Here is a 24,207-nt window from a genome sequence, read left to right as displayed (position 1 = left end):
CAATCATCGCAGTTTTTTTAATTGAATAAGTTAGAAATGTGGTCCAAAAGCTTGCCATTCATAAAAAATAACTTTAAAAGAAACATGGGACAACCATTGTTGCTAATGGAAGGAAAATGTAAAATGAGTCTTCATGATTTTTATTTTGAGTTTAGCTGTTTAATTTACGTTTGAATCTCTCCGACTTCACGTGATTTTTAGTTTAATTTCGACAAGTATGAAAATAATACGCATATGAAAATGATTACATGCACTAGATAAGCGCGAGTAAGAGGAAAAAATATAAATGCGTCGTATTTTAAATTGCGACGGATTTTTTTTTAATACGGTGAACTTTTAATTTCTAACTGTAATAAAAAGTTTTAGATGCTCTTAACAATTTCAGAGAAACTTCTTAAAATATTCTCCAAGGACATAATAAAAGCTTAAAGAAAATGAATTAAATATTTTAGTGCAAAATTTGCACAAACTATGTCTTCAAATGGTGGTTACGAACAAAGAAAATTATAAGCTGATTTTTAAACTATTATGAATACAATAGTCATAGCATATACTTTGCACTCTGTTTTGGATAAAAAAATATATTTAAATTAATTTTTCTTCATAGAAACAAGTATTTTAAAATTGTTGCTATTTAAAAAGGTACATAATATTTAAATAAACAAGGGTTGCGTTGAAACAATATTTTTCGAAGATTAGAATAAAGCGTAATGTGTATGAAACATAAAATTTTAATTCAAAATTCTAGGGAGTGAAAGTATTGTTAGAAACAAAATGGAAGGTGTAAATTAATTTTTGTACTGAGAACAAAGTGTGGTTAAAACTACCAGAATATGGTAAAATTTACCGTGCTTCGAGCTCATGGGAACACCAGAAAACTCGATAATTTTTATCGAAGCGCCTAGATAATGAGTTTGGTAAAACTAACTATAAAATATTGTAAAATCTGTTTAAATATATTTAAAATATGTTTAAAATATGCTCATTTTATGCCTTGGAGCATAGCATAAAAACTATTTATTTGGTTATATTTACTCTTCAATTTCGTATTTTTTACAAAATTTGAGGTAATGAGAACTGTAATTTTGTAAGCTAGAATTTCTTGTAAACCATTATCATAAGTACTGAAGAATTATCAAATAAATGGTTTAATTACCATACATTTTGGTTTAAAATAACGAAATCAGGATTGTTTTTTACCAGAAATGTCATAACCATACAGTACAGTTATTTTATCAGAATGTGTGTCTGACTGTTAATAAAATGAATGACAGACAGTAATTAATTGAAATCCATATAATTTGAGAGTAAGAGTCTAAAAAATAATGCTCATTAATAAGATGATGGGTCAATTGATTAGATAATGGGTAGTTATTGAAATCCTCATAATTTTAGAATGAGAATCTAAAAAATAAACATTAATAAGATAATGGACTAATTAATTAGATAATGGGGTAATTAGTAAGATAATGGGTAAATATTGAAATCCTTTTAATTTTAGAGTAAGAATCTAAAAAAAATAATGCTCAATAATAAGATTATAGGCTAATTAAGAAGATAATGGGCAAATATTGAAATCCTTATAATTTTAGAGTAAGAATCTAAAAAAATAATGCTCAATAATAAGATTATAGGCTAATTAAGAAGATAATGGGTAATGTAAAGAATTCTTTGGAAGATAGGATTAGAAAAATATTTGATAATTGTTATCATTTATCAAAAAACGCCATCATTTAATTTAATAATGTTTAAATGATGCCACAAATTTTTTCAAATATTGTAAAATATTTAATTTAATTTGAGCATTTTTATTTCAAAAATATTTGAAAGATAATGTCATCTTTTTAATAAAAAAAACATTCCATCTACGCATTTTTTAAAAATTTATAGTTGCTTTATATTTCAAGAATGATATCAAGTGCTGTTATCTATTCACATATCAGTTATGTTTTTATAAACTGCATTGTAATTGTTTGATTACACTCCAAGGCTTATTATATTCTATTCTATAAGTTAATATCACTCTTATTTCAACTGTTGTTGATGACTGTCGAAAGCAAGCGACTGGATGCAAACATTAGAGAAGACTAATTAAACCATGGACGCTCTGGATATACTATATGACATTCGAATTGCCAGTGCAATTGTTGCAGTTGCAGTATCCATTTTATTTTATTGGTAAGAGTTATTTAAGACATTAGTTGTGGTTTTATTTAAAATAAGCTCTATGTAGTAGAAAGAAATGAACATCCTGAGTGATTCATAATCTCATGATCCAATATAAGTTAAATATAATGATTTATTAGTGTTAAATACTAATTAATTTGTCGGGACATTGAGTTTAAGTGTAACAACAATTTTCGGAAATGCTAAATTAAATCAAAACTTAAAGATTCGTAAAATTCTACTTTTTTGAAGTATTCTAAAAAGGAGAAAATAAGTATTTTAATAAGACCAAAAGAAAAAAAAAGAAAAAGTAGGGTTCGTCACTCTTAGAAGAGGCTTCGGAGTTGATATATGATATTACGAAAGGGACGACGAGTAAAAATATGAGCATTCGTCGTAGCGGGGGGTCGAAATTACGATTACGAGATTAAGTCGTTTCACACCAATATAAGTTAATAAGTACATAATAAACATTATAATATCACCTTATAATTAAAAAAAATTAATAAAAATTTATAAAAGGATGTTTTTAAGTTGAATCACATTGTTCATACAAGAACATACAATTGAACATACAAGTTTCAAAAGTAATAGAAAGTATGCATACAGTAAAAAAGAAACCAGTCTTTAGTTAGACGGAATTAAGATTGTTTAATAGCGTTAAGCCTTGCGTCTCGCATGGAAATGTATTTCCTCCTGATTTTTTTTGTCGGTAATTGTATCATTTCTTGTGAAAAAGCAGTTATTAAGTTTATATCATTCGTTAATAACGCATTTTGTAACTGAAACTTATTATGTTTATAACTATGTATTAACTTGTAGATAACTGTAAATATTAAATATTATCGTGTCGTCAATTTGCTTGTATATTTATTCATTACAAACTGCACATTGCAAGAGATCGATGCATCTCCTCTTAGAAGTCAAAATTATGAATTTAGTAGCATTATGTATTTTTATTTATTTTAAAATTATGTATTTTTAAAGGTACGCCAACTGTAATACAGTAAAACAATAAGGTAGCAAAATGTAAAAGCTTCTTTTATTTTTCCTGAATGATGTTTCTGAAATAAAATAATGCTTTCTAATTTAATATCCTTTCTTTGTAGTTTTGAATGTCACTTTGTAGGTGGGCGCAGTTTTTAAATATAAAGTTACACTTTCTCTTCCCCATTAATCTTAGGTATTAGATCGTTATTGGGAAATATCCATTACATATACATTTTGACATCAGTTATGTTTTATTGTTATTAAAATTTCACTTGATATTCTTTACAAATTTGATTTTACACAAAACATTTTGTTGAAATAATTCTATGTAAATTTATGTAGGTTTTGTTTACTATTTTTTTTATTCATGTTTGGGATAAGAAATTTTTGTTTATTAATAAAAAGAATGGAAAAAAATCACTGGATAAAAAAGTAGAGCAATTTATTTATATATAAAAAATAAAGTTATTTAAGTGCAAAATTACAAAATTATTTAAATGAAATAATTTATAAAAATAATTATAAATTATTTATATTTTTATAATTATTTTTATAATTAATTATTATTTATATATAAATAAGTAAAAATGGAATGAAAATTGAAAAATCTTTCAGTTTTTTTCCCCACTCAAGTGTGAAAGTTTAATTGAACAGTATTCTGATTTTCAAAGAATAGTAATAGAAACCAAGCATTTTAAATACAACTTAATAAATTACAAACTTAATGAACGTACCAACAGAAAAAAATGGACCACCCTGAATGACTTCTGGTCTAATGATCAGATCTTCACGTTCTAGGACTGAATCTTAATGTTTCGAAGAGGTGACCTCAAATATGCTAATTAATAAGTGCTGACGATATTTTAAGTTACAAAAACGTACACAAAAACGTACTTTCTCTGAATAAACCTACCCCTTTTTGGACGGAATCAGATTTCTGACCTTCAAAATATCAGGAGCAGCTGCAATTTGGGAAATGTGGTCTCCATAGTTTGATCAGGAGAGTGATCCTAAGTTCGGACCTCATAACACTAATTTTATTTTTTGCTATTTCGCCATATCTCTAGAACTTTTTAAGCGAAATGAAAAATTTTTGCACACAATTATCAAATTCGCTTATTCAAAAATAATTAAATGCAAAAAATAAACTTTGCTTAATATTTAGCATTTTTATTATTTTATTTAATAATTATAATATATTTTTCATAATAACTAAACCTAAAATAACCTCAGTGGTAGACGGATCTTTGAAACCCCTTGCCGTCACACTAACCGTGGGAAGTTTTTGTGGTTTTCCTCTCCCTGTAGCGTTGATTAGTTTCATCAAAAAGTCCTCTACGATGGTCAGCTTGTCCCAATTCTTTATCCAGGAGTTCCTGATGTTCTGGGTTGGGTTCAAAATTACAAGACAATGAACAGAGTTGAGCATTGGTGGTCGTAAACTCAAAAAAGTTGGTTGGCTATTCAAGGATGGTAATAAAACTAGTTTGGTAAGGGTGGGATCAAAAATTTCAACTTCTGCTTGAAAAATGTGCACCGACTTTTTTAACTAAAGACATGACCACAAAAAAGCAAATGTCTTTACAAAGCATCACCACATTTCGTTTTTTTTTCTTATTTTGTATTTGTTGATATAGTGTTATGAGTTAAATAAATAATGATGTATAAAACTTTAGGTACTCTACGAAGAATCATGATTATTGGAAGAAAAGAGGTATTCCGTACATTAAACCTTATCCCCTCCTTGGATCTGCTCCAGCATTAGTAAGAAGTAAGGTGAGTTGATTATCCTTAACTATGAAACAAATCGTTACAAAGGGCTATTAACCTGTTCCAGACTGGCAAGCATATATGCATTCTCAGATCTAGGACAATCAGGTTAAAAAAAGACAAAACTGGTAACAAAAATATTTCTATAATACAGGGTTATTCATAATTCCTTTCGGGGTTTTGAAGCGTTATAGTAAAAAAATGAAGAAGAATATGGCAAAATAGAACATATGAAATTATTCCGAAAGTATTCAAGTTTTAATTTAAGCAGTTGCCGGTAGATGGCAGTAACATGTACCACTGAAGCCAGTTGCAGTAAAGAAAAATGGCGTTTACAGGCGGAGGGAAGTACTTAAGTGAAAATAAAAAATATACAGTCACACTTTGAACAAATATGGATTAAATACTTTAGAAATAAAGCGAAAACAAAAGCAGTCAGTCAAGTTAGGCCTGCTCCATGTCACCACTTTTTACTTTTAAATCCTAATTCCGATTCTGCACAAATACATTCATGTTTCGCCCGTCCCGAAGAGGTTAACGTTTTTATTTTTGAATGAACTGATGTTTGACAAAATTTTATACTCGTATATTTTTGTTCAACACTGTTAGTTCCGGAGATGAACATTATGAATATAATTATGAAATTAAAATGATCACATAGCTTGGTCCTTATTCATAAACATTTTATATTACAGTGAAATCTCTCGGGAGTGACCAATCTCTGTTCCACAGTAAAATGGTCGTTAATGGAGGTGGGTCGTTCTTGGGGGTTACCTCCATTGTTATCGAAGGTACACAATGTTTCGCAAGCGACTTCTCATTTCTTGTTGCGGAAGTGCCACTAATGTTGGCCCTAATTATGTGCAAAAACAAATTTACCAATTATGAATGATAGAAATATTTTAAATAAATAAGCAATTATGTTTTTTTTGTGTCTAAGTTTATATTTAATTTTATATCATAAAAATTAGTTAGCTTTATAAAAGATGAGAAGTAGTTTGTTTGTTTGAGATGCTCAGTTTTTTCTAAAATAACTTTTGTTTTCCAAATTTAACTTTAAAACTGTAAAAAAATTAAATTGATAACATCGTATTTAATGCACTCTAACGGTAATATCAGGTTGCCGATCTCTCTCAGATCCTCAAAACGAGCTCTCAAAACAAAGAGCCACTCCCAAATACTTTTAATACATTTCAATCTATTTATTTGTTAAAGATAATAAGTAATAGTTAAAAGAAATGTTTTGTAGTTGACGTATGCCATTAAGGCAGGGGGTGTCATTGTTCTTGTTTTCCAGTGGCGCCATTTATGGTCAAGAATTCGACTTCAGCCACACGCGTTTATAGGGCGGACCCTTTCATCCTTCCATTCATTCATCGTAATTTTGACCAGAATCAGAGAACGATCAATCTCCAATTCAGTACCCCCAGAGGCATTGATTTGTTATAGGAACAGGAAGGACTTTGAGACTCGACAGATTTAAAGTATATCAGTCACCATTTACTACATGGGAAGTCTTCGGCCGGCAGGGAACGAACCCACGACCTCTTGGACATGGGCCCAGTGCCCTACCAACCAGGCTATCCCGGCCCTAAATGTTTTGGATATTTTTCGTGTTTCCTTATTTGACCTTTTTTACATTTGATGAGGAGGTTTTTCCGGTCACTAAAAGAGGTTTTGATGGTCTCTCCTAAAGGTTTTTTTCAACACAAAGTCTATGGAAAAAATATGAATAATTAACTGGTCTGGTTAAATAGACTTGGGTCGTATTTTTTCTGTTTATTGTATTGACTTTTTACAATAGACACGAATCTTAAAACGAAACATGTAATACAATTTTGAAAACAAACATTTGTAAAGAAAAGTTAAGGATAAATTAATATTTGAAGTTTTCAGGCTATAAAGTGTCAATTTAATATTTGATATGAATATATCCATAGTTGTGATTAAAATTAGTTTGTAATAAAACTCATTGTAATTCTTTCTACATAAAAATAACAATTCCTTTTTGATGACTTAGGCATATGCTGCAAAACTGCATTTTATGTATTTCAAATTTTAGATTTTATTCATTAAGAAATACATTCTTTGAAACTGAATTTTATATCCGTAGAATTTGGAAGATGTAGAATTAGAACGGTACAGAAAATATGGGGATTTATATGGGTAAGTAATAAAGTACTCTATCAAATTTCTATCTTTTAAAAATATTTTTAACAACAAAATATAATAAATAATATAATTTATATTTATAGTAACTGCACCCATTTATAAGTGCTGTATAATTGCTGAAGTTAATAGCAATTACTCCCATATATCATACTCTAATCAAAACAAAAAATACATGTTTAGAAATTTGATGGAATTTTATAGAATCGGTGGGGGGGCTATAATGAGACAAAAATCTTAACATTTATTACTTTTGGGTAAAAACTGAAAGTATTTTAATTCAAGTTTAATTATCTCTCCACGTTTCGAATAAAAATGTTGGATGTCGTGAAAACGAAACTTAATTAACTGAGCGAGCTGCAAGTTTCATCCGACAAAAAAAATTGATTTTGATGATTTTAAATCTATACGGAGAAAACAATTCTGTTAAAATTACCAATTTGTATAGTAATGGCATTTCTGGTAAAAAAAAAACTGCAATGGGATACCTACAACTGAGGTAGTGTGGGTATCTCGATCCTGATTGTCTGTTGAAACGTGGTATTTGTTTACGTTAGCAATTGTTCTTTCAATTCTATTTCGAGTAAGCCAAGCTCGTCAGGTAACAATTCCTTAAAATGACACTAACCTATATTCTTTCACAAACATTTCAATTATTTCACTATATATCTTTTACTTAACACTAGGACAGGCACGGAGCCTTGTGGAACAGAAACAAGCAAATTATGCATCGAAGGTTCCAGACACACTGAACATAAATATAACACTGTTACAATAAAATACATAAACAAATAATAAGTCTAAGAAAAAAACTTAGACGAGAAGGAATTCTATTTCAACAAATTTGATGTGCTGTTTTTAATTAACTTCACGTTAATTAACACTCTAACTTCTGTAAAGAAACTTAGCTCAACTTTAAGTGCCCTCTTGTTAATAAGTGATCAGCTGGCGCTGACGTCATAGATCACTTGTGCGGGTGTCAGTGATTTTCTTCTTCTTGAAGTACAAATACCCAATTCTGGTTAATAAAACTAAAATATATGTTATTTAAAATCATTCATTCGATCATTTTTCCGTTCATATGGAAACGGCTTACCTTTTCTGTCAGAAAGAAAAACGCTTTCTTTGCATTTCCAACTTAGATATTAAATTTTTTTTCATTATGTGCTGGTTTTACAGATTTTAAAACAGATTTAATAACTTTTATCCGACATAGAACTTTTTAAAACATAGAACTTTTAAAACATATTTTAAAAGTAGTCATTACATAGTGGTACACACCACATCGTACATGGTGGTACACACCAAAAATTTTATATAAATAAAACACAAATTTACAATAAAATAACTCAAATGTCTTTGTTATGTGTTTTTTTAAAACATTTTTTTTTAAATTATTGCTTCAATGAAAGCTATCAGACTTTACTTATCAAAAACCGCTAAAAGCACGTCTTCTAAAGATAATTTTCATAAGAAATAGCATCATATTTTAAGAGTAGTATATTTTATTTTCAATTGCCTCAGCTATATTTAAATCTGCTTTTGTATGAGTGCATGAATAAGTCATAAACAATTTTTAAGCATTAAAGTTACATAGCTAACTAAATTTATAAACTTTGAGCTAACGAAAATAATTATATTAAATAGAAATATATTAAATATATTAGAAATATGTTAAAATAATAAGGAACTAATGTATATTAAATAGAAATATTGAATGCCTGTTTCGCAATCTGCCAAGATCAAATTTAAATCATAAAAATAATTATTTCAAGGAGTAAAAAACTTTTAATTTTAATTACTGCAGCAAAACGTTTAGCTTTTAGGCCAAGAATATTTTTTTCAAATATTTCTGCATAGAAACTCATTCCAGATATGTTCGAAAACAGAAAAACATTCAAAATTATAGACTTTATTTTCTAAAAATTTTATATTAGAGTATGAACTTGGTGGAGTAAGAACTGCCTTATTTTTAATAATCTGATTTTATTTTGATTCAAATAATTCTGTCGTACATTTTTAAGTAACTGCGTGAATTACTGCAATCAGAAATACTTCCTAAAACATAAAACTTTAAACAAAGAGTTTCTAAAAATAAAGAGCTCAAAGCATTGTGATGAGTTATAAAAGATAAATTCTTTTAAAGAATGATATTTTCCTGACATACGATCGATAAGATAATAAATTTGACATAATTGAATAGATATGAACTCTATTGCCTCAATTGAGATCATTTACTGATTTTAATTCGAAATTTTTTCTTCTGGTTTGATAAACTATAAAATAAAAAAACGTCACAGCAATATAGAAATGCTAGAGCTATTACAATAAGGAAGGAAAAATTTTCATTATTTGCAACTAAAAAATTGTAAAACTTCTATTACCGTAAAAAATTCCGGATTAAATTATGGTAAAAAGCGCCGGCACTCAGGCTGCTGTTACATTTTGTCGTAAAATTCATTTTTATTGGGAACAAAAAATCTAATTTACTGTAATTTTTACAGTAATAATTACCGTAAAGTCACTGAATCACTCTAATTAAATAAATATTGTTTTAAAAATTACAGTAAAAATGCATTTTATGGATGATGCTTTCAAAGTGCCGGTACTTTGTACTGTAATTTGATCCAAAATTTTGTAGAGTATATGTACAGTATATAGTAAATTTTGAAAAAGAAAAAAAACCTGTATAGAATTTCGACGTTTAGCTGTGAAACAACTGCAAAGATGTTACGAATTTTCTTACTTTAAAGAATTATTTATTTAATTATTAATAATTATTACAAGATTATTTTTTATTTAATATTATAATCTTATTAATATTATTATAATATTATAATATAATATTATAATATAATATTATAATATACTATTATAATATAATATTATAATATAATATTATAATATAATATTATAATATAATATTATAATATATAATTTAATATTATTTATTTAATATTCAAGATAATTATTATTATTTATTTAATAATTATTACAAGAGTTGTTCGAGATGACACCCCCCTAATGTCATTTCTGCAACTCCAGCCTTCACAAAAAGATCCTCAAAGTTTCAAAGCCAATGATATCGTATACACTCATTAATTTAGGACGAATATAACTTAATTGTTTACATCTTTTCTTTGTTCTAGATTCAAAGCCTGTTACCGTTTTTCACATTTGTAACATGGTTTCACATGTTTCATCCTTTTGACGTCATCACTGAGAACAAAAGTATTGTCAAAACTACCAGAATATGCTTAAATTTACCGTGTTTTTGACTCTATAGGAACACCATAGAGCTCGGTAATTTTTACCGAAGCGTTTTGGTAACGATTTTGGTGAAATTAACAATAAAATACGGTTTTTTAATATGTGATAAAATTTGATTAATGTGGTAAAATTTGGTAATTTTATCATTATATCTTTGAGCATGGGATAAAAATCATTTATTCGGTTACATTTACATTTAAATTTTCCATCTTTTACTAAATGTGTGGTCATAAGAACTGCAATTTTGATGCCTGAATTTCCAGTAAACCGTCATTTTATAAATGGGAAAAATACCAAATGAACGATTCAAATACCGTATACTTCGGTCTTATTTACCAGAATTACTATTATTGTATATTTATTTAAACCAGAAATATCATTACCATTCAATTCGTTAACTTTACCTGAATTCTTTTCTACGTTCTTATAATCTTTCAGAATTAGTTGGTCGAATTTTGGAACCTGGTGCTCAAAATATTCTGGATTACCCAAAATGAATTCTAAGTATTAAATAAAGGGATTAACAGTGTTTTCAACAAAAGACATGTTCTTAAAATGAAAGTTTACTCCAATGGGAAGAAAAATGCATTTATTAAGTACTTACTGATTTAATTTTTTTTTATTGTCTACAAATCTTAATTTAATGCAAATTTTGCAATTAGCTATTTATATGCAAATAAAAATTTATTATTTTATTTTGTCATTTAAAAAACAATGTTAGTACATTATAGGCACATTATTTTTGATAATAATGCATTTTTAGATACTATGAGGCAAATAAACCAGTCCTAATGGTTGCCAAACCAGAGCTTTTAAGAGATATATTAGTAAAGGATTTCCAATACTTTACTTCACGTCGAGTAAGTATAATATTCAACTATTAGAATTAAAACTGATGTTAAATGAATTAAAAAAACAAGGAAATAAATTAATCGAGTCATTTTAAATTTTGTTAAGAATTCTTTTTGTTGATAAAGTACTATAATATTTTGAAGTTATTAGAAATATTGAATTCTATAATATCATGAAAAATGGATAATCAAAATTCGGGAAATTTCCTGCATTTTTTGTAGAAATTGTTTCCTGCGAAATGACACCACAAGAAAACAATACGTTAGGCAGAGGAAATCACCTTCTTCAGTTTTAGGAGTATCTAAAAAACTTAATGCTACATGTATATGGTTCGGTGATGGAGATGTAAGACTTTCAAAAATGAAACAATATAGCAAAGAAACATCCTCTTTAATATTGAAAGATAACAAACCATCTACGAAACTTCACAAACTCCAATTAACAAGTTATTCTTTAAAAACATTAAAAGTTGTTATTAAAAGAACAATTAAAAACTTAAACTTTTGATTGTAAATGTCGCATTCTGCAGGTGGGCGTCACCGGGAAGAATTGGGATATCGGGACGAAGTCTCGGACGCTGCACAACAACCTCTCTCGAAGGCCTGGATCATGTAATTTGGCTTGGTGCTTGGTATGAGTGGGATCTCAGTATTTGGCCCGAAGGGCCACCAACTGATTCGTCATAATCTGTTCGGTCGTAAAACTAGAAGTCTTGTACCTATAAGATATGGGATAAAAAAAGAAATTCACAGCTGTGGGCTGTGACATCAGGATAGAAAAAATCCTGGAAGAAGAGAGTCTTTCATCAGTTTTGGGACTCTGGGAGTAAGGAACGAATAAACCCAAGAAGTTCATCGTCCTTCAAAAGTTCCTTCATCTCCTTGAAGAGCTGTAGAAATCTGGTGGCTTTATCGGTGGATTTCACGAGATGGGAAATTCTTGGTTGCGGCACTTTCCTGGGTCTTGCACCGCAGCCTGAAAAACAGGCCGGGTGCTCACCATCACAGTTTATGCATTTGGCAGGTGTTGATCTAGGCTTCGTACACTGGTACGTGAAGTGGGCTTCTGCACATTTCATACAGGCTGGATTGGTGGCTTGGCAGTTGCGCTGGGTGTGTCCGAATTTTTGACACTTAAAGCATTGTTTCTGGAAACGTCCTCCTCGGAATCTTTCTACTGTAACATTCTTCTCCAAAATGGATCTAATGTTGAAGATATTTCTGCTGGTGGGCGTATCTGTTTGGATGATGAGGAAAAGTGGGAGGGGCCTAAGCTCCTGCCCACTTCTTCTTTTAAGCTGAATAATTTTCTCCGGTTGGAGTCCACCTTCGATGAGATATTTCTCCAAAACAGGAATTTCGGTATCTGGATTCAGTCCTCTGATGAGGGTTTTGAGCTTTATGTTGGGGGGTGTGTCCAATGTTGAGGTGGGCGTGGCTTCAACCGAAGCGGAAATCTCCTCGGGGTCTGCCGGTACTGGATCCGCTGGGACGGCGGGAGCTAAGTCTGGGTCTACCGTCATCGGTTCCGATGGGGTGGGAGTCATGAATTCCGGCTGGGCAGAAGATTCTGAAGAAGAGCAATCTTGGTTCGGGGTTGTCATGGAGTCTTTAGCAACATTTTCAGTCTTTTTCTTCTTCTTTTTCCTCTTTCTAGGCGGTTCACTCGGGGGGTCCGGTTGGGGTGTTGTGGTCGAGGCCTGGGTCTCTTCACCTTGTTCCATTTTCTGTTCAGTCTCTTGGGTGGAAGAAGTATCTGTGGTGGTTGGAACTTGAGCATTGCAGTCAGGTGTAAACTCAGGCATCTGTTCAGGAATGATGTTTGAAGGGGCTTGTTGTTCTGAAATTTCTCTCTCCTTGTTCTCAATTACTTGAGTTGCAGCCTCGTAGAGTGTGCTGAAGTAATGCCGTGTTGGTTGAGCTGGGTCATCTTTGTACTCTAGGGCAAGATCTCTTACGCTTTTGTATGAGTCCAAACTACGTGGATTGTTCTCAAGATTCATGATTTGAGCTTTCACAATGAAGTAGGTCCGTGGTGGAAAATGTCTCATTGGGATACCACTGTTCTCTAAAATAGAGTCAACCTCTCCATAAACAAGCTTGTATCGTTCGTTCACATAATCGAATTCGCTGCGGGCGGACTGAACCTTCCCGCCGCGAGCGGTACGCTGATAAGGCATTTGTCGTCGGAGCAGAGATAAAACACGTCTTTCTGTCATCTGCTTAAATACTGGACTTCAGCCTTTTCACTCCCTGCCTTGGCTGCCGGTTGATGCTCCTCCGCCGGTATTCATCCGCGCAGGAACTATTTCGGTTCTTCCTCCTACCTTCGATCTTCGTTCCCATCCTCGATCCTTCTACCTCAGTTTTTCATTCTATCTGAGCTGACGCAACCAACAGCCTCTACACTACATATTGGTTAACACGACTGATTAGGTAATTTAAATAAATTTAAATAAGTAAAAATCATTAAAAAAATCATATCAAGAATTGAATTCCTCTTTTGATTAAATCATCCCGGCATATTTGTTTCCATAGGGAGGGGAGCGCTTTAACTATTGTACCATCCTGCCCTACTGTGCAAACGACTTTAAAATCGAATCAACGTAATAAGATAACATAGGAGTGAGAAAGCATTTAAAGTTCTGTTTGTAAATTCATGTTTTGACAGAAATCACATCTCATGACGATTCCCCAAAGCGGCGATTTTTTTTAAATATAAATTCTATTATCTATTTTTTTAGACAATTTCTTTCATTATGATATTAGAGAATGCATAACGATTTTTGAGTTTTTAATGCTTTACTTGTTAAAATCATACAGCTAAAATTTTTTTAAAAGTTTGGAAGTAGTATTATACTTTAATAGTTTTCTCCCTGTTCAACCACTTTTTCTGCTTTTCTAACTTATAATTAATGTTACAGTAAATGTAACGCTAAATTTAAAAAAAAAATTTTTTTTTACGCAAAATGAAAGTGTTTTACGAACCTATGAAGGTCGAATATTACGAATATTAAAATATATTTGTTTTTATAATTTTGTTTCATTATTTGCAGATTATTAATACAGGTGATCCAATTTTCGATAAGATTTTATCTTTACTCACTGGAGAAGATTGGAAGAGAGTCCGTACCATTGTGTCCCCCACATTTTCAACTGGGAAAATTAAAAGAGTGAGTGTGTTATTCAAAGTAGCAATTATTTGATACCTTGATCCGTTTTTATTTTTAGCGGAGCACTTCATAATGATTTAAGAAATATTTTTGTATTATTTTATAAAGATAATGCCATGAGACGCATTATCAAACGAAGCGTAACATATGATAAAACATATTATCAAATGGGGCAATTAATTGAAAAAAATGTAATTTTTCCTTAAAAAAACATCTAGTAAATATAATTCTCTTACGTGGCTTCCAAATTTTGGCTGTATTTCTTTTCCGCCAGTGGCAACGTTTGCTTTGTTTTGTTTAAGTTACTATTTCTCTTACACGGCAAATCGACCAATGATTGCCGCTAAAAAGGTCACATGCCAAATCTAGCTGAGGTGGCTCAACATATAGCGCTTTTAAAAACGGAAACTGAAATAACCAGAGAGCATCAGCTGCGGCAATCTCATACTATTAAGCTAGACAGTCCACAGACAGAGTAGTCTTTGCCGATAGATCTCTGTTTTAATATTTTGTCGAAAGCGCTTTTTTTCACGAATTTATATATTACGAATTTATTTGGCGATTTTTGATTTATATCACGAATTATACTATAGCACATTTCTAATAGGTTTAACGAATTACATGTTATTTATTTGAATTCAAATTTATTTTAATGACTTAGTATTTACTAAAACGATGTAATTTAAAAAAAAAAAGTTTTTATATGGATTTGAATGATTGTTCTGAATTCTTAGAATTTTGTGCATTTGCAATGTACCTAAGTTAGTAGCTAGCGAAGCGAGGTTGGCTTGCGAAGCGAACCATATAAGATTGCGCAGCAATTTTTGGGGGTTGACGAGCGTTAGCGAGCAGGGGGCGCAGCCCACTAGTTTTATAATAATTTATGAACTACTTCTGTATTCTACTTTTATCAAAATTATAAAGAATTAAGCTGTGTCGATTTTGAAAATTTGTTTGTATAAAATCTGTCAACATTTTTTTTTGTAATCCTCAAATATCAAATAATTATTTTAGTTATACATCTGACTTATTTTATGCATTTTTGGAAGAAAATGATTCAAATAATTTTTTTTTGTTTTAAGAATCCATTTAAATCAAATCAAATAGTATTTTTTAGAGTGTCTTTCGTAATTTTAAAGTCAAAAACTGTATCATTAAGTCATTACAAATTTAGATATTCTGCTACATTTCTTTAAGTATAAATTTATTCCTGATTCAACTCAATGTTTACTTTCGCATACTTCAAAAAATATAAAAAATAATTATGTATAAATTTTCTATTTATAATACGTTTTAGAACCCAATCTTAATAGTTCGAGAGGGGAAGTCAAATATACTAATTAATAAGTGCAAACGATATTTCAAGTCAGAGAACCGAACACAAAAATCCATTTTCTCTGAATAAACATGCCTCTCTTTTATTCGACGGTTTCAGATTTCTGTCCTCCAAAATAGAAGAATTGGCAACAATCAGAAGAATAATCGTCACAATAGATGGGCCAGGAGAGCTTTCAAAAGCGGTTAATTTTATTATTTGCGTATTTCACCATATTTCGAGAACTTTTTCAGCAAATTAAAAATTTTTGCACACAATTCTAAAAATTCCTTTATTCAAGGATGAAAAAAAGAATTTTTAGTAAATATTTATTACTTTTTATTATTTTCAATAATATTTGAAAGCATTTTGCCTGGTATAAAATTTTTCGCATCATTTAAAAGAATGTAAATGTACACGTAAAAATAAAAGCTTGTGTGAAATCGGTTGAGTAGTTTCTGAGAAATTGAATTTTTGTTTGATTTTTTGGATCATTTTTGTGTCTGACTTCGGAACTTAAAATATCGATTACACTAAATAGTTAGCACATTAGAGATCATCCTGTCAAACCATTAAGATTGAGTCCTAGAGCATAAAGTTAATTATTCCGATCATTAAATTAAAAGTTATTCAGGATGGTCCATTTATTTATTTATTTATTTTTGCTCACCGTATGATGCAAAGCGTTATGAGACACCTCCAATTAATTTTAAAATGTTCTTACATTTAATAGGTGATGGGAATTTTTCAAGATTGTGCTAAAACAATTCTTCAGAATTTTAAAATGGAAAATGCAAAAGGAAAACCTGTGGACGTGTACAAGTTAGTAAATAACCTCTTCATAAAAATTTTAACCATTTAACAAATATTTAAAAATGAATCGTTTACTATACTATCGTTACTATCGTTTAATATAATCTTTCAAGGAAACAGATAATTTTAAAAGTTATTTTTTAAAAGTAAGCTATTGTAAAATTTATTTACTTTAATCTTATTCGGCTGGTCATTTTATTGATGTTGTTTTTCACAAACATTCTTAAAATATGGAGATTTTTAATTTTTTTCATGGTTTTGTTTAGGATCCTGGAAATTTTGATATGCATTTTTCGCAAATAAAATGTTAACATAATAACAAAAAAGTCAAAAATATCATGTAAATTTTATTTTATAATTGGCATAGAGCAACGGACCCAATTCTGAGTTTACGACTATCAATCAACTATGTACTTCGACTATCAAATCCATAGCCTTGTAATTTTAAACCCAACCCAGAAGAAAAGGTGACTTTTTTTATCAAGCATTGAGACGAAATAACCTCCGCAAAGGACTTTTTTATGGAACTATCCCGCATTTGTGTTACATGGAGAGGAAGATCACAAAAATCTCTTATGGTTAACGCATTGTTGAGCCATCGCATCTTCGGAGAAAATTGGAGTCAGCCATAAGGAATACAAATAAATCTTAATAAAATTAGTACTGGCCAATTACCAGCACACAAACCAGAAGTCTTGTAAACTCAATGAAAATACAGCTTCAATCTTTAATTAATGCTAACTATGTGCTAACGAAATATAAGATAAAATTTGAAATTATTCTTGCATTCATGCAACTCAGTATTCATGCAATTCTACATACAATGTTATTCTATTCAATATTTATCTATCTGTCTCCTCAAAATGTTTTTAGATTTTATGGTGCTTTCTCTATGGATGTTATTGCCAGTTCAGCTTTCTCAACAAAAATTGATTCTCACAACGATCCAGAGAACCAGTTTGTAAAATATGCCAAGAAATCTTTTTTGCAGGAACTTAATTTCAAGTTTTTATTTTTCTGTAAGTATAGATTCATTTAGTTTGAAAATACATAAATTATTTGCGTATGCATGGTACTGTTTTATTAATAAAGTTTGTAAAGTAAAATAAGAAAAGATCATTACAATCATACTTTTTCCCTTCAAATAGTAGACTAAGAGACAACGACCAATTTATTTAAAACATTTTCACTCAGTTGTACAGTACATACAACATACAGTTGCTTGAGTGTTAATTCGAGAAAGCAAAGAGTCTGTTTATCCGTTCGCTTGACGAAAAAAATCTCTTTTCAGACATTAAAAAAAAAAAAAAAAAAAAAAAACTAAATCCAAAAGTTCAGATCAAAATGTTGCGGATAACAACTTGGAAAAATGCCCAGAGTTTTAAAAACACTTTTTTTTTAAAATTTTTACTGTGAAAGATTCCAAAACAAGTGTAAAAAGTACCGCACTTTGGGTGCATCCTACTTTTTTCCGTAAATTGATCCGTAAAGTTTTACAAATTCTTTACGCAGATGCCTTATCTGATGTTATAAAATCACCATCTACTTTTAACAATAACTAAGTAAACCAGTTAAAATGAATTTTTCGTTTTAAAAAGATTTATTTATTAAATTCAGAAATGATTGTTTTTCTTTGATCTTCAACTTAGTAAAGTTCTTTCCTTAAAAAAAGTGCTGGCTTCCAAGCTAATGAATCTCATGACTCACAGACTAAAACAGACTAAGCTAACAAGCAATTTCTTCATTATCGCTCAGAATAGAAACGCTTGAAACAGAACTAAATCCTACAATTTTCGAAAGAAATGTTATAATTAATTTAAGTAATAACATTCCAACGCAGGGCAAAGAGTTTCATTTATGTATCAGAAATATCTTTTATCTCACCAAAACATTCTTCCTATGAATGTACTCTTAAAAAAGCGTTTTTAGGTTTATTATAATAATATATCATTTAATAATATTGCTAGGAATGTTGTATCATGTCGAACCACAATATCGTTCAAAATTGCAGCAAATTTATATGGTACTAAGTCGAACCATATTATACTAGCTCTCAAACAGGATGAAAACTCTGTTATCCACAACTTAAGTGAAAACGCTGCTTAATTTAAAACCTTATTAAAGTTACAGCGAGTTTCAGCCGTACCAGGGTTCGTGATTTCAATATTGTGATTCAATGTTCAATAAATTTTTTAAGAGTGTAATATGTAGTATATTCATAGGTTGTTAACATTAAAATCTAATTTACACGTAATTTTTGCTTTTGCTCATGAATAAAAAATTTATTAGGCACAGACATGAAAAGAGAACAAGCAGGGTTCGTATCTCTGCAAAAAAAGGCAAAGAATTAAAGGAAGATATTTTATAGAAGCTTGAAAAATAAAGAAACAGAGAAAAGTCACTAAATTATTCTTCAGTATTTTTTAAAATATGGAATTGTTTCGAAAATTTAGAATGATAAAATATTCGTTTACTATATTTAACAAGAAAAAAATTAAATGATTTTTTAGATATAACTTGGATCCATATAAAATTATATATTAAATGCATTTCTTCATAACACAAAAATATGAATAATTAAAAAAAATTGATAAAATATCTATTTCTTCATATATTTACTGTAATATACTGAGATGATAAAAGTCATGACATACCTCTTAATATCATGTCGGACCTGAATATTCAGTCATGCAGCCTCAATAGATGTTTATAATTGCGAACGTGTTGCGGCTGCAGATTTGGTGCACGTGCTGACCTCTCTATTATATCCCATTAATGTTCGATAGGATTCATGTCAGGTGATCTAGGTCAGTGGTGCGCAAACTTTTTTCGACTGCGACCCCTTTTGTAGAGAGAAAATTTTTGGCGACCCCTAGAGATAAATGTTCACAAATACGATGTATATTTAGCGCATTTCTTTCGTTTCATCGAATAAAAACATCATCATATTTGACTCATATTAATTTTATTTATAATTTTAAGAAAATACTTTTTGTATAACACAAAAATCAGTAAATTGCCCTTTAATGAGATGTATGAGGCTGCAAGTTTCTAATTATCTCATCGATGTTTGGATGTATGTTGCTAATTGCAATTCGCATATCATCTTCAGGGTTTAAACGCGAGCGGTATTTAGTTTTTATTGAAACTAGTTTGCTAAATCCAGTTTCACATAAATACGTTGATGCAAATTGTATTAGCACTCTGATGGCATTCTTGCATAAAACGGGATATCGTTTTTCCACGGATAGCAAAAATTTTTGCTAAGGCTGAGTCTTAAATTGATTTCGAAGAGTATAATCACTAATTAGATCTATCAATTGCTCTTTCTCACTAATTTGAAGCGTTGAACTGCATATGTCAAAGGAAAATGGATCAAGAATCCAACCAAGATCGTTTTCAGGAAAATCCTCGAATCTTCTCGAAAAATTTTTCTTTAACTTTTCAATGTGATTGGAAATGATGTTTTTAAATGTAAATATATCTATATTATTTTCCTTGATAAAATCGTTAAAGCAAGGGAACATGTCGGTGTTGTTTTTATTCAGTTCAGTTTGCCAGAGACTAAACTTATTCTTAAAAGCTTGAATTTTACTGGCTGTAGTTATGATAGTTGAATTCTCACTCTGCAAGCTCAAATTTAAGTCGTTAAGTTTTCGAAAATATCAACTAATAGCCAAACTTCATTGATATAATAACTTGCCAATCTATGTTTCTTTTCGATTTAGAACATATACACTTCATTTCTCAAATCAAATATCCGTCGTAGTATTTTCCCACGTGAAAGCCATCTGACTTCGGTGAGTAACAGTAATTTCTCATACGTTGAGCCCATCTCATTGCAAAGTATTGAAAAGAGATGGCTGTTGTGGCTGTTGCATTTAATGTAGTTAATTGAACTAACAGCGTCTTGTAATACGTTGTGCAACTCTTCATCCATATCTTTTGCAACAAGAGCTTGCCGATGAATCATACAGTGATTAAATACCATATGAGTCGCCACCTTCTGAATTAAGCCTCTGAGCCCTTTATTCGAACCTGTTAATGCTGCAGCACCATCAGTGCAAACCGCAACACAGTTTGCCCAGGTTAGGGACTTAGTTTCAAAATATTCATTTATTACTTCGAATATTTTTTCACCAGTTGTTTTTCCTTCCAAACTTTTGCAACATAAAAACGTTTCTGTTATATCTTCATTAAAAATAAACCTAACGTAAATAATTAGTTGTGACATTTTAGTAATATCGGTTGTCTCGTCCAGTTGTAAAGCAAATACAGATGAATTTTGTATGCGTTTTATGACTTCTGACTCGATATTTCGTGACATTTCGGAAATCCAATTGCAATTAAACAGTAAGTGACGGCGTTTCACTCTTTATATGTACACTGTATGGTATGCAGCATGCAGGGATAATGCATTTCATAAAAATTTGGCGACCCCCAAAAAACTTCTGGCGACCCCCACAGGGGTCGCGACCCCTAGTTTGCGCACCACTGATCTAGGTGACTAAATCATTCACTGGAATTGTCCAGAATGTTCTATAATTTAGTCGTGAACAATTAGGGCTTAGTGACATGGTGTATCCTCATCCATTAAAATTTCAACACACAGTTCAAGAACGACAGCAATTAGTATCCAAGTAGCAGAACACGATCGGTGAAATCGGACTATAGGACCCAGTCCTTGCTTCGAAAAAGCAAACCGCACCATTATGGAGCCACAACCTGATTGAACATAGGCTTGTTGATAACTTGGGTTCATGGTTTTGTGAAAACTCTCCTATCAGCTCTGACCAGCCAAAATTGGGACTTATCGTCTAGGATCCAATCAAAAGGCACGAGGCCAGGAAAGGAATTTAATGTGATGTCGTGCTGTTAGTAAAGGCACTTCTGTTGCCATATCCCATAACAGACGAATTTTGCTGCACTGTACTAACGGGCATATATATTTCGCGTCCATCGTGGGACGTCATGCCTGTTAGGTATTCTGGACACACTCTTAACACTATAGGTCTAGAAATGTTGAATTCACTCCCGATTTCCGAAATAAAATGTCTCTTTCGTCTAGCGCCTACAACCACTCTTCGTTCAAATTCTGTTAATTCTCATCTTGCGATCATAATTACATCAGAAACATTTACAGATGAATAACTTGCACACAAATATAAGTCCTGCCAGTGGATTATCCATATATACATTTTGTACGCTATACTACTGTCATTTGCATACTTGGATAGTATTATTCTATGGCTTTTGTCACAGTGTATTTTCTCCCCCTTAAAAAACTGTCACATTGTTTGTAAATACACTATGTAGAATTAGAAAATAAAAGACTACTTTATAATTAAAACTGCAAAATAATTTCAGTGATTATGCCAAATCTGCTCAGAAAGCTTGGATTCAGAGCTTTTTCACCTGATAGCATGGATTTTTTTAAAAGTGCAACCTTAAACATTATTCAAGAGAGGAAGAAAACTGGACAGGTAAATTTAAATTACCTCATACAATTTGAAATTCATAAATATTAAATAGCGAAACGTATTGATTTTCACACTATATACTTTTAAGCTCTTTTTGAAAACTTTTTTGAACTCTCGAATCATAAGAATGATGTAAGTTTCTGAAAGGTAAAATTATAAAAAAATTACATACTATTGGGTAGTTTTAATTGGCAGAAGCATTTCCAAACTCCTCAAAAATATTTTTGAAAATGCTAATATAAAAATGTTTTAAATCCTTATAAAAAATAGAAAAAAAGATTTTCCTTGCAGACTACCTTTGGAAAAACGAACTGTATAGACTTATCTTCCGATAGCAAGGCACGATATTTTAATTCGCGTAATTACTTCAAAATGTTATATACTTAGCCGATTCCTGTGTTGAACAAACTGCTTTTGAATTCAATGATAAATGCATAAAAAATACAACATTAACTTCGTAACGGTTTTAGGATAAAATAGTGAGACCATATTAAAGGCGACTACCATTTCTAGACTTGGGGAGAAAGCCTACCAGAAAAAAAAGCATGTTCATTACACAGGGCTGTCGTATTTCATCAAACACGTTTTTTTCTATTCTTAACTTAAAATATCGTTTGCACTTATTCAGAATCATAAATTATAAAATGATTCCAGGTACCTGTTACCACTACAGGGCTAAAATACAATAAAAGAAGCTTGCTTTTATATTTTCCAATCTCTCTTCGTTCCAAACATCAGAGTCTCAACTGTAGCATGTGTTAAAACACGAACTAGAACTGATTAAAACACAACTAGATTTTTTAAAAAAAACTTACAATACCAACGTTAAAGAACTTAGCAACTTTTAATTATTTTAAACATAACAGTGCTAACAAAAATGAACATCGGGTAGACTATACTTGAGGGTGCCCCCGCCAAGTTGTGATCGCCAAGCTAGGCGATGTTGAAAACCAATCGTGATTCTGATTGGTTTAGATTTTAATCGTGATTGTGATTAGTTTAGAATTTAGCGTTGTTTTTAAATGAATTTTTGAATGTAATTTCAGAGATCCCTTGGTTCTACTTTGGATACCGGCTGGTAAGGTTATTTTTGCTTCTGGTACTAAAAAATGAATACTGTCAATAAGATAAATCTTAAGTTTCTGTACGATTTTAATAACAATGAAAAAAAAAACAGTGATTGACTGGTGTATGAATGAAGGTTTAATTAGTAATAGATATAAATGTCCTGTTTGTGGGTTACCACGGCGTTACGGGCAAACAAGTATGGCGCCAAACATAAGTCGCCAATTTCGCCAAGGGGCACCCTCAAGTATATTTTTCCCATGAACATCATACCAAAGAACAAAACAGAAAAACATCAGTGGCGTAACTAGATCACCCATCGCTCTTTTAATTTATGGTCGTTTTCAAATAAATGATCTAGTTCATCGCTTTTAACAGCGTGTTCTCCCTCATTTGGCGATTTTGGTGGAGAAAGAAGGGTGTCGCCTGACGGTACAGATGAGTCCTCTTTTCAGATTCGTGTTTTATACAGGCAATAGAAGGAATAAGAAAGTTAAAGTTTGGAAAACGTTAAGATTAGCGGAACAGTAAAATAATTGATCATTTTTCGACGTGACTTTGCTAGATTATAAATCATTTTAGAATTCCAATTTCTTAATACAGATAACTGTCCAAAATTGCTTATATTTTCACAAAAATAAGAAAAAATTCAATTTTGAAATGGTCTTAAAAGCGATAGAAACGTATCTTGTGATAATTGTCTACTGTTAATTTTTGAATTTTTAAAAATGGTTTGAAATTTTGAAATGTCACACATAATTTGCACTAACAAAACAAATGTCCACATTTACAATTGAAGACAGAAATCAAATTTTTATTCCTATTAAACTTCAAACTTTTAAAATTGACAAAAAATTACTTCCCAATTAATTATTAATACATTACTTTTGCTAAAACTTTTTTTTAATAATAATTCCATCTAATAATATTTCAGATGTTTCAAAAAAGTAGCTACAATTAGTTCAATTTTTGTTTTTATTTTATTTAAGTTCTTTTAATACTTGTCAATTATGTGGTACATAATTATAAAGTATGTAACAAATTTTATAATTTATCTTAGAGCGTTTTTCAGTTAAAAAAGTACGTTTAAATTTTAATCAAATGCAACAAATAATAATATAACATCTTGTAAAATCAAGAATATT

The 24,207-nt window shown here is 30.6% G+C and overlaps 1 protein-coding gene across 2 annotated transcripts in view; it reads left to right on the top strand.

The window, feature by feature from the left end:
- The first annotated feature begins 1,760 nt into the window (after positions 1–1,760).
- Positions 1,761–24,207, top strand: part of LOC107442058 (cytochrome P450 3A21) — a 71,044-nt gene continuing 48,597 nt past the window's right edge. The window contains exons 1-8 of one of the 2 annotated variants that reach the window (XM_087153410.1): positions 1,761–2,178; positions 4,833–4,932; positions 7,040–7,092; positions 11,129–11,225; positions 14,273–14,389; positions 16,438–16,526; positions 17,391–17,536; positions 21,885–22,000. In XM_087153410.1, the coding sequence (XP_087009536.1) occupies positions 2,099–2,178; positions 4,833–4,932; positions 7,040–7,092; positions 11,129–11,225; positions 14,273–14,389; positions 16,438–16,526; positions 17,391–17,536; positions 21,885–22,000 (798 nt within the window). In that variant the 5' untranslated portion in view covers positions 1,761–2,098. The remainder of the gene's footprint in view (positions 2,179–4,832; positions 4,933–7,039; positions 7,093–11,128; positions 11,226–14,272; positions 14,390–16,437; positions 16,527–17,390; positions 17,537–21,884; positions 22,001–24,207) is intronic. The other variant, XM_087153411.1, reaches the window with a different exon arrangement.

The sequence above is a fragment of the Parasteatoda tepidariorum genome, chromosome 10, assembly GCF_982258835.1.
Source record: "Parasteatoda tepidariorum strain Cologne lab strain chromosome 10, Ptep-v5.0, whole genome shotgun sequence".
In the NCBI taxonomy this organism is placed as follows: Eukaryota; Metazoa; Arthropoda; class Arachnida; order Araneae; family Theridiidae; genus Parasteatoda; species Parasteatoda tepidariorum.
This window is presented reverse-complemented; position numbering and strand designations above follow the sequence as displayed.